The sequence below is a fragment of the Somniosus microcephalus genome, chromosome 33, assembly GCF_052327205.1.
Source record: "Somniosus microcephalus isolate GS21.2 chromosome 33, FLI_Smic_1.0, whole genome shotgun sequence".
Classification (NCBI taxonomy): domain Eukaryota; kingdom Metazoa; phylum Chordata; class Chondrichthyes; order Squaliformes; family Somniosidae; genus Somniosus; species Somniosus microcephalus.
The window spans coordinates 39,064,611-39,073,472 of NC_141019.1; the positions used below are offsets into that span (position 1 = coordinate 39,064,611).

General features: G+C 54.4%; 1 protein-coding gene across 2 annotated transcripts in view; it reads right to left on the reverse strand.

The window, feature by feature from the left end:
* Positions 1-1,033: 1,033 nt before the first annotated feature.
* Positions 1,034-8,862, reverse strand: part of LOC147097209 (sentrin-specific protease 1-like) — a 44,820-nt gene continuing 36,991 nt past the window's right edge. For both annotated transcript variants that reach the window (XM_085973096.1, XM_085973095.1), the window contains exons 10-13: positions 7,003-7,082; positions 4,940-5,024; positions 4,172-4,267; positions 1,034-3,867 (exon numbers count right to left, since the gene is read on the reverse strand). In XM_085973096.1, coding sequence (XP_085829222.1) covers positions 3,805-3,867; positions 4,172-4,267; positions 4,940-5,024; positions 7,003-7,082 — 324 coding nt within the window. In that variant the 3' untranslated portion in view covers positions 1,034-3,804. The remainder of the gene's footprint in view (positions 3,868-4,171; positions 4,268-4,939; positions 5,025-7,002; positions 7,083-8,862) is intronic.

Here is an 8,862-nt window from a genome sequence, read left to right on the forward strand (position 1 = left end):
TCCAGGATTTTGACCCAGCGACGATGAGGGAACGACCGATTTATTTCCAAGTTGGGATTGTGTGCAAAACTCGGAGGGGAACTTGGAGGTGGTGGTGTTCCCATGCGCCTGCTGCCCTTGTCCTTCTAGGTGGAAGAGGTCGCGGGTTGGGGAGGTGCTGCCGAAGAAGCCTTGGCGAGTTGCTGCAGTGCATCTTGTAGATGGTACACACTGCAGCCACGGTGCGCCGGTGGTGGAGGGAGTGAATGTTTAAGGTGGTGGATGGGGTGCCCATCAAGCGGGCTGCTTTGTCCTGGATGGTGTCGAGCTTCTCGAGTGTTGTTGGAGCTGCACTCATCCAGGCAAGTGGAGCGTATTCCATCACACTCCTGACTTGTGCATTGTAGATGGTGGAAAGGCTTTGGGAGTCACGAGGTGAGACACTCGCCGCAGAATACCCAGCCTCTGACCTGCTCTTGTGGCCACGGTATTTATGTGGCTGGTCCAGTTAAGTTTCTGGTCAATGGTGACCCCCAGGATGTTGATGGTGGGGTGGGGGGGAATTTACTGATGGTAATGCCGTTGAACGTCAAGGGGGGAGAGGTGGTCAGATTCTCTCTTGTTGGAGATGGCCACTGCCTGGCACTTGCGTGGCGCGAACATTAATTGCCACGGATCAGCCCAAGCCTGGATGTCGCCCAGGTCTCGCTGCACGCGGGCACGGACTGCTTCATTATCCGAGGAAGCTGCTTCTAAATCTGGGGAAGGGGGGCGTTGTAGGGAGTGAGGGACGGTGGGGGGTGGGAAGTGACGTGAGAAAACTACTAGGCACTTGGTCCGAGTATTAAACAAGGCTTTAATCAACTGTTTTTAAATTGTGTCCTTCACTAGTTCCCGTTAAAGAATGTCCTGAGCAAGCTGGGCCCGTGCCCGAGTATTTATACTCTCCCTGGACAGCGCCACCAGCAGGACGCCCAGTATTATTCCCACATGAATGGCAAGATTCATGTCGGGGAGTAATCGGTCGTATTAAAGAAACACCTCACGACAAAAGGAAAATCCAACGACTTTATTTGACCCCCGAGGCTCGCGTCAGGGCGGACTGAACTCAGCTCCACCCAGGGCACGCGGCTCAGTGACTGTACAAAAAGAAAATAAAGAGAAAAAGTACAAAATACGCGGCGGACTGGTACAAAATACGTCGTAAAATACGAGACGGCCGAGAAAAATCTAGATATCTATCCGTATAAAGAGCACTTGCATAATTTGGGATAATTTGGCGCATTGAAAAGGTTCGCGTATAAAAATCTGTCTGGTCGTGCAAGCTGCATTGCGGTTGTTTCGTGTATAAAACGTCAGAGATCACGAGGTTCTTCTCCCACACCACCCACCACCTCTGCCCGCCACCCACCCCCGCTTAAAAATCTATCTCTCGGAAGTGGTGGGTGCGGGGCGAGCTGGACGAGTTTGCAGTTGGTAATTAATAAAGCGCGCAGGCTCTCGCTCACGGGACTGAGGGGAGTGCCACCCCCTCCCCGTGCTGTCGTTCAAGGACTTCCGTGGTGGGGGGGCAGATCATTTAAGGCTCCGTGAAATTGCCCCGAAGCAGACACCGGGTTTAAAAACGCACGCTCACACTGGAGGGCGGGAGGAGTCGGCACACGGCGGAAGCTCCCGAGCGAGATCAGACGCACGGTCGAGGGGGTGATTGAAAAAAAAAAAACGGCGCCAGAGGAGCTGCCAAGGGCTGTGAGCCACGCTCAGCCGGGGAGGGGTGCGAGTGACGGGAGAGCAGCCTGTCCACAGCTGGCTCTCTGCTGCGAGCTGGTTTCAGCTGGACTCGTGGCGAGTCTCCCCTCTCACACCCTCGTACTGCAGACCGCACTTTGGACGTACACACACTCACACACCCACGGAGACACACACAGACACACTCACTCTCACACAAAGAGACACACACAGACACACTCACTCTCACACAAAGAGACACACACAGACACACTCACACAAAGAGACACACACAGACACACTCACTCTCACACAAAGAGACACACACAGACACACTCACTCTCACACAAAGAGACACACACAGACACACTCACTCTCACACAAAGAGACACACACAGACACACTCACACAAAGAGACACACACAGACACACTCACTCTCACACAAAGAGACACACACAGACACACTCACTCTCACACAGACAGACGCTCTGGCGCAGGCACGCACTCGAGACACACACTCGCTCTCGTGCAGACACACACTCGCACTCGCGCAGACACACACTCGAGACACACACTTGCTCTCGCGCAGACGCACACTCGCTCTCGCGCAGGCACACACTCGAGACACACACTCGCTCTCGCGCAGATACATTTCTGCTTTTTTCTTAGAATTAGTTTGGAACCGTTCTCAGAACAACTCAGCACCTGAACGGGAGTATGGGGGAAACCCCGACCGACCCGTATTTAGCCCCTTCCTGCCCGCCAGCTGCGGTCAATCTGAAGTGCGCGCCGCTCAGCATTTGGGGAGGAGTGCAAGCGGAGACAAGAGGGCCGGCAGCGCGACAGCGGACCGCACAAACCCATCGGGAGAGGGAGGGAGGGCCAGGCCGGCAGTGTGAACACGGACCGCACAAACCCATCGGGAAAGGCAGGGCAGGTTTCACGGGCCTAAACAGAGGGGCAAGACGCTTCGGCAATCGGGAGTTGATGCGACGCGGGTCTCAAAGGGATGCCTTTACTGGAGAAAATAAGGGGGCGGTGTTCAAACCTATCAGATGGCGTGAGAAATATTACAATTTCGGGGGCACGGGGAAAGAGTAGAACAAATATTAAAGCAGGTTCTCTCAGCTCCCCGCACCCCACCTCCCGCTCCCGACTAGACCAGTGTTTCAGTCCCAGTCTGTGCCTGGGGAGTTGGGATCCAGCAGCGATGGAGATCAGAGGATGTTAACCCCGTGAGCGACCAGGCAGAGTGTCGGAGGGAGAGTCCAGGACGGACCGCAGCGATCCTTCACACAGTGGGTGAGCGACGGCAGGGACTCGAGGTGGACGAACACAGGACGGCGGGCTCGTTCAATGAGCGGGCGGACGGTGTCACGGGATGGGGGGAATTTTTCCACACGAAACCACACTGTGACGGTGATTTTAAAACCCCCCCCCGCCCTGCCCAGGTGCCATGAGGGGAATAGCGGGCGGAGAGGCGAGCTCCCGAGAGAGGGACGCAAGCGGACGGATACCCAAACCGACCGGGTGGAGGACACGAGCTCAGTGCGGCCGGGATTTTGAACTCTTCCCCCCCCTGCCCGCCTGCCACCAGACAGGCAGCGGGTTTTAACCTCAACATTCCCGTTGAGCCGCGCAGCTGGAAGTCCCGCGGCGACTGGCTTTTGAATGGAACAACCACGCCGAGGGGCCGCGCATCCCCCCCCCCCAAAAATATGAAAGGGAACACTGGCAAACGTCTGGCGAGAAACGGGACAGAGACGGCCCCGGCACAGGGCTGGTCAGAGAGAGAGAGAAGCGGCTCACGGCGGTGGTGTATCCTCGGGCGCCCTGCGACGCCGGTAGTGGGATCGGGGAGACGCGCCGACCTCGGGGCCCGTGCGGAAGGCCGCCCGAGAGACGGGTGGAGAGCTGCGCTGGTCTCTGGTCTTGTTGTTCTGAAGAGGCCAGGGTCCACCGGAGTGTTGAAGTGCAGGAGTGACGGAGATGGGCGGGTGGGGAAAGAGGGTCTCCTCTCCCTGGAAGCCTCCCCCACACGCACGCACGCGCGCTGAAGGAATGTCTCTGTCGAAGGTCAGTTCCAGGAAGGAGTGTCAGAGAAGCTTCTGGTTCAGGATCTCCCAGGCCATTCTCATCCTGAAGTAGGGCATGTGTTTCTGAAATAGGAGAGAGCAGCGATCAGTCCCAGGAGGAGGGGTGGGCCTACACTCCATCTGCATCCCCCCCCCCCCCCACCCAACACTCGGTGCCCTCCTGTTCTGCGAGGACCTAGGACAGGAGAGGGCTGATAGCAATGGAGTGGGGGGGTTTTACAATTAATACAAATTATCGCGCGAATAAACAATTTGCCGTTCGCTTGCCCTGGTTAACGGAACTAACAGAGTTATGGGGAACAAAAGCCTTTGCCACAGCGGACTGGGTTAGATTATCCGCACGCCGGAGCGGCGTCGAGGCTCTCACCTGGGTGAAGTGGATCGGATGGTCTTTGCTGATGTAGTCGGCGTACTTACAGGTGAACATCCCGCAGTCGCTGCCGTTCATCTGCTGAGGGATCTCCTGCGGCAGAGGGTCAGAGACAGGGTCAGAGGGCGGTGAGCCTGGACTCGATCCCCACCCCTGGATCCCCAGTCCCCCCCCACCCCATCACCACCACCCCCTGGACCCCACCTATCGCTGTGGTGCCCTGTCCCATCCTGCCCGCTCGCTCACTCACGCACGCACACACTCTCTCTCATGATTGCTTGCTCTCTTGCGCGCGCACACACTCAAGCACGCGCACTCATACTCACACACTTTCTCACATGCACTCTCACATGCACTCTCGCTCACTTTCTCTCACACGCACACTCTCACTTTCTCACACGCACACTCTCACATGTACACTCTCACATGCTCACACTTTCTCTCACACGCACTCTCACGCTCACTTTCTCTCACGCACTCTCACACGCACACTCTCACACTTACTTTCTCACATGCTCACACTTATTTTCACACGCACACTCACACTTATTTTCACACGCACACTCTCACACTTTCACACGCATACACACACACTTTCAGGAGCCCTTTGACACGGAGCGTCACTCCCACCCACAGCCCTGCGACCGTGGCCGTCTCCCTGTGGCGGACACGACTTGCTCCGAGCCTGGTTCCCCTGTGTGCGAGGACCTGCCTCGGTTACACAGCGTGGCCGGGAGCCCAGGTGACTGGACAGGAGACACTCACCTGGCTCCTTTTGCTGCACAGCCCCCAGCTGCCGGCGTCAAACTCCTTCCCCTTCTTGTCCAGGCTCTCCTGCTTCAAGTAGCGCCTGTAAGCAACACACAGCGGGTAAGAGGCCGGGCAGGCTCGGGACGTCCCGCCAGCCAGTACCGGCGCCCTGGACGCGTTGTCTGCACTTGACCCGAGCAAGGCAGCAACGAAGCGCTCCCAGCCGTCTATATACACTTCAGCGCCCGTCACTGCAACGCTGCGCAGGCCAGTAACATCCCGGCACCCGGCGCTGATACTCAACGGGAATGGTAGCTTAGAGGCTACGTTACTGGACTAGTAATTCAGAGGCCTGGAGTAATGATCCGGAGACGCGAGTTCAATTTATTAAATAAATCTGCAACAAAAAGCTAGGGCCAGTAACAGTGACCCAGAAACTACCGGGATTGTCATAAAAACCAAACTAGTTCACTAATGTCCTTTAGGGAACATAAGAACATAAGAAATAGGAACAGGAATAGGCCACTTGGCCCCTCGAGCCTGCTCCGCCATTCAATAAGATCGTGGCTGATCTTGGGCTCAAAGCCACTTTCCCGTCTGTTCCCCGTAACCCTTCACTCCCTTATCTTGCAAAAATCTGTCTATCTCCACCTTAAATGTATTTTATGACCCAGCCTCCGCGGCTCTCTGGGGCAGGGAATTCCACAGGTTTACGACCCTCCGAGAGAAGAAATTCCTCCTCATCCCAGTTCTAACAGGACTAGACAGACTAGATGCAGGAAGGATGTTCCCGATGGTCGGGGGAGTCCAGAACCAGGGGTCACAGTCTAAAGATAAGGGGTAAGCCATTTAGGACAGAGATGAGGAGGAATTTCTTCACCCAGAGAGTGGTGAACCTGTGGAATTCTCTACCACACAAGGCAGTTGAGGCCAATTCATTAAATATATTCAAGAAGGAGTTGGATATATTTCTTAAGGCTAAAGGGATCAAGGGATATGGGGCGAAGGCAGGGACAGGGTACTGAATTTGGATGATCAGCCATGATCTCACTGAATGGCGGAGCAGGCTCGAGGGGCCGAATGGCCTACTCCTGCTCCTATCTTCTATGTTTCTATGACCCCTTTATCCTGAAACTGTGCCCCCGAGTTCTAGATTTCCCCACGAGGGGAAACATCCTCTCTGCATCTACCTTGTCGAGCCCCCCCTCAGTATCTTATATGTTTCGATAAGATCCCCTCTCATTCTTCTAAACTCCAATGAGTATAGGCCCAACCTGCTCAACCTATCCTCATAAGACAACCCCTGCATCTCAGGAATCAACCGAGTGAATCGCCTCTGAACTAAGGGAAGGAGATCTGCCTTCTTTAACCCGGTCTGGGCCTACATGTGGCTGCAGCAATGTGGTTGCCTCTTAACCGCCCTCTGCAGTGGCCTCGCAAGCCACTCGAGGGCGATTAGGGGTGGGCGACAAACATAAGAACATAAGAAATAGGAGCAGGAGTAGGCCAATCGAGCCCCTCGAGCCTGCTCCGCCATTCAATAAGATCATGGCTGATCTGATCCTAACCGCCAATCCACTATCACAGAACCATCTCCTGAATCTAACAGAATTAGACACACGAAATAGGAGCAGGATCAGGCTACACGGCCCCTGGGCCCGCTCCGCTACCCACAGGGCCGTGACCGATCCGAACCTAGACTCATGTCCAAATTCCTGCCCGCTCCCCGTAACCCTTAATTCCCTTTACTTCTAGGAAACTGTCTATTTCTGTTTTAAATTTATGTAATGATGTAGCTTCTACAGCTTTTTGGGGCAGCATATTCCATGGACCTACCACCCTCTGAGTGAAGTAGTTCCTCCTCATCTCAGTTTTGAAAGAGCAGCCCCTTATTCTAAGACTACGCCCCCTAGTTCTAGTTTCACCCATCATCGGGAACATCCTCCCCGCATCCACCCGATCCAACCCCTTCACAATCTTATATGTTTCAATAAGATCGCCTCTCATTCTTCTGAACTCCAATGAGTTGCCCGCGAATGAATTACAATAAAAAGCGATATCCCCGCCCGGACACTCACAGTAGTATCCTGCAGGCCTCGTCATTGCCGCCTCCCATCGAATCGTAGTAAGAAATGGACTTCTTTCTAAAATCCACCACCTGCTCACCACACACAAACAAAAACATGTTATAGCAGCAATGCGGAATGTGTTTTTGGGGGCCGCCTGGGCCCACTCAAAATCCCGCGCCTGCGGGCTTGTTCTCTTCTTCGGAGGGATTTGGGTGTCCTCGCACAAGGAACACAGAGAGCTAGCGCGCAGGTACAGCAAGCAATACGGAAGGCAAATGGCAGGTTGGCCTTTATTGCAAAGGGGGGTCGGAGTATAAGAGTGAGGAAGTCTTGCTACAACTGTACAGGGCCTTGGTGAGACCACACCTGGAGTACTGTGCACAGTTCTGGTCTCCTTATCTAAGGAAGGATATACTTGCCTTGGAGGCGGTGCAACGAAGGTTCACTAGATTGATTCCTGGGATGAGGGGGATTGTCCTATGAGGAGAGATTGAGTAGACTGGGCCTGTACTCTCTGGAGTTTGGAAGAATGAGAGGTGATCTCATTGAAACATACCAGATCCTGAGGGGGATTGACAGGGTAGCTGCTGAGAGGATGTTTCCCCCCTGGCTGGAGAGTCTAGACCCAGAGGTCACAGTCTCAGGATAAGGGGTTGGCCATTTAGGACTGAGATGAGGAGGAATTTCTTCACTCAGAGGGTGGTGAACCTTTGGAATTCTCTGCCCCAGAGGGCTGTGGAGGCTCAGTCGTTGAGTATATTCAAGGCTGAGATCCATCGATTTTTGGGCTTTAGGGGAATCGAGGGATATGGAGATCGGGCGGGAAAGTGGACTGGGACACAACGCCCTCTCGGACCGGCGCAGCTAGCGGTCGGTACACTGCTGCCGCTCCGGCTTCACGGGGTATCCAGAGGACTGACCGCGGACGAGGAAGGACATTCGACCCATCCGTCCAGGAAGACCCTGAACGATTCTGCCCGCGTTCCCCTACATGGGCTGTGTGTGTGTGTGTGTGTGTGTGTGTGTGTGTGTGTGTGAGAGAGAGAGAGAGAGTGAGTGATACAGGGCTCTCTCTTCGTGTGTGTGTGTGAGATACAGGGCTCTCTCTCTGTGTGTGTGTGTGTGTGTGTGTGCGTGTGTGAAGTGCCTCAGCCCGAGATGCCCCTTTCCCCAGTCTGACCCTTGCCCTACTAAGAACGTGGTTGATCCCGGCACTGAAGCAGGGACCTTTAGATCATCATCTATCAAATTGCTTGACGGGAGCCGTCAGCCATTACAATATAGGGGACGGGGTACAACAGGGACACATGGTGTAGGCAGCAAGGGCATTTTATAGGAACAGGAGGAGGCCATTCAGCCATTCAATGAGATCATGGGCTGATCTGCGACCTAACTCCATCTACCCGCCTTTGCCCCGTATCCCTTAATACCCTTTGGTTAACAAAAATCTATCAATCTCAGATTTTAAATGAACAATTGAACCCCCCCCCCAGCACCAATTGCCGTTTGCGGAGGAGAGTTCCAAACTTCTACCAACCCTTTGTGTGTCGAAGTGTTTCCTAACTTCACTCCTGAAAGGTCTGGCTCTAATTTTTAGACTCTGCCCCCTAGTCCGAGACTCCCCAACCAGCGGAGATAGTTTCTCTCTCTCCACCCCATCAGTTCCCCTTAATATCCTGAAAACTTCGATCAGACCACCCCTTAACCTTCTAAATTCCAGGGTATACAACCCCAGTTTGTGTAATCTCTCCTCGTAACTTAACCCTTGGAGTCCGGGTATCATTCTGGTAAACCTACGCTGCACTCCCTCCAAGGCCAATATATCCCTCCGAAGGTGTGGTGCCCAGAACTGCTCACAGTGCCCCAGGT